Source organism: Morone saxatilis, unplaced genomic scaffold (genome assembly GCF_004916995.1).
Source record: "Morone saxatilis isolate NCDOM2014 unplaced genomic scaffold, NCSU_SB_2.0 Contig14, whole genome shotgun sequence".
Taxonomy (NCBI): domain Eukaryota; kingdom Metazoa; phylum Chordata; class Actinopteri; family Moronidae; genus Morone; species Morone saxatilis.
Genome location: NW_023339696.1, coordinates 1,125,895 through 1,127,939, shown reverse-complemented (window position 1 = coordinate 1,127,939; position 2,045 = coordinate 1,125,895). Strand labels below are relative to the sequence as shown.

At 40.6% G+C, this 2,045-nt stretch overlaps 2 protein-coding genes across 2 annotated transcripts in view; one reads left to right on the top strand and one right to left on the bottom strand.

Annotated features, from left to right (window-relative positions):
* Positions 1-2,045, bottom strand: part of zgc:158403 (tetratricopeptide repeat protein 39A) — a gene marked incomplete at its 5' end in the record, with an annotated part of 767,589 nt that overhangs the window by 63,730 nt on the left and 701,814 nt on the right.
* gspt1l (G1 to S phase transition 1, like) overlaps positions 1-2,045 on the top strand; it is an 18,665-nt gene that overhangs the window by 12,122 nt on the left and 4,498 nt on the right. The window contains exons 10-12 of the mRNA XM_035654226.1: positions 181-261; positions 857-1,030; positions 1,960-2,043. Of these exons, the coding sequence (XP_035510119.1) occupies positions 181-261; positions 857-1,030; positions 1,960-2,043 (339 nt within the window). The remainder of the gene's footprint in view (positions 1-180; positions 262-856; positions 1,031-1,959; positions 2,044-2,045) is intronic.

The following is a 2,045-nucleotide window of genomic DNA, read 5'->3' as shown; positions in this document are numbered from 1 at the left end:
TTCAGCTGTCTTATCAAATAAAGGCATAAAAGCTGAAAAAAATAGACAAAAAAAAAAAAGTTGAGTTTCTATGATGATGATGATGATGATGATGATGATGGGTGATGTCTTTGGTTGACATGAATGCATTGTTCTTCTCTCACCTCCTCTGTAACCCTCTTTGTCACTCTGTCTCATCAGGACATGGGCACTGTGATTTTGGGCAAACTGGAGTCAGGCTCCATCAGTAAAGCACAGCAGCTGGTCATGATGCCAAACAGGGTAAGATATTCCACCAGGTTTTTCTCCTATTAGCTGGAACTGAGAAAGACAAGAATGAGAGCGAAAACTTCCCTGAATCTTAACTGCATAACTTGTTATTGGTTGAATAGTATAAACGCAGAATGTCCATAAAATTGTCAAAAATGTTTTAAAACATACTTACTACTTATAATATGTAAGTTTTATCATGCATCATTTGTCAACACTGCCGAAATATGTCATGTTGTTCATGGCTGGAGTAATGAAGTACAGGTATAATGGGCTACTTGCCAGGAGTCGTGAAAAAATAAATCAACAATGTAAATATAATTATTGACAACTATAGTCAACTAGATACCTTCCATTAAGTCCTACACATCACATTTAACTTCAAACAAATTATCCTTTTCTTAATGAGAAATGCATGGTCAGTGTGGCCGTGTTGTCACTGATATCTGCTCTACAATGCCAGTAACTGATGCATTCCTTCTGCCTGACTGTTCTCAAATGTAACTACTGCTCTGTCTTTAGTGGTTATGGTCTATTTTACACCATCAACTGCACACATCTTCTGGTCTCATTCCACCTTTTGTCTGTGCCCTCTCTCCTCACGCAGCATGTGGTGGAGGTGTTGAGTCTCCTGTCAGATGATGTAGAGACAGACGATGCTGGACCAGGTGAAAACCTCAAGCTGCGGCTGAAGGGCATTGAGGAGGAGGAGATCCTGCCTGGCTTTATCCTGTGTAACGCTGAGAACCTCTGCCACTCAGGGCGCACCTTCGACGCCCAGGTCAGTATCACCACAGCAGCTCAGTGCTGCAGTAGATCATTCAAGTTCATTTGTATGTGAACAGCACGTATTGTGATAAATGGTGATCAGATGTTTAAGTGCACTTTAGGGGTTCCATGAAAACATTTTCGTTCAGTGTAATTTATAGTATAGTGTAGTGTAGTGGTCACCCAACAATGCAAAGACCAGGGTTCACTTTCCAGCAACAGTGACAGTGTTAATGGGTGGGAAACCACTGAACAAGGCACAAAATGGGCACCAGCCACCGGCCTAATGCTGAAAAATAAGTGGCTGGTAAATGTACTTCACTCACCAACCACAAAAACAATGGTAATCTATCTGTGGCTGGTAAAATTTCTCCTCCCATTCACTATCCATATTTTGATCCTGCCAGCGATGGACCACATAGTGGTTGTAGGACTAGGAAGTCAATCCGTTCCTAAAAGTATATATCGCATAGTTATATAATGAAATCAACATTTGATATTTCTTCATGCTACACAAATAGAAAACCAATTTTGAAATTGCTTGATATTCAGCATAATCTGGTCATAATTACTTATGTAAATCAAAAATCTTTTAATATTTGAAATGAAACAGTCTGGTCATATTTGTTGTCTCCTGGCATGTTCACTCTTCATAGATAAGTCCTCAGTTGTATTGGCACAAGTTCAAGAACAAGGCAGATAAAACGGGTCAGGTTTCCCAAAAATGTTGCTGAAATGCCACCCTGGTGCTTGGATTTTACTCTTAAAAAGCTGTACGCACCCTGTGTTACCTGGTTACCTTTGAGCAAACTGCCCCTGTGGTGTTGCTCAGATGCCAGCAGAGTAGAAATGAGGTGCTGCATTGGGAGCCTTCATTAGTGACAGAATGTGTTGTTTTTGGATGTTCCCTCATAATCACTGCAATTCCTCTTTTCCTCACAGATTGTCATCATCGAACACAAATCCATCATCTGTCCAGGTTACAACGCAGTCCTTCACATTCACACCTGCATTGAAGAAGTGCAAAT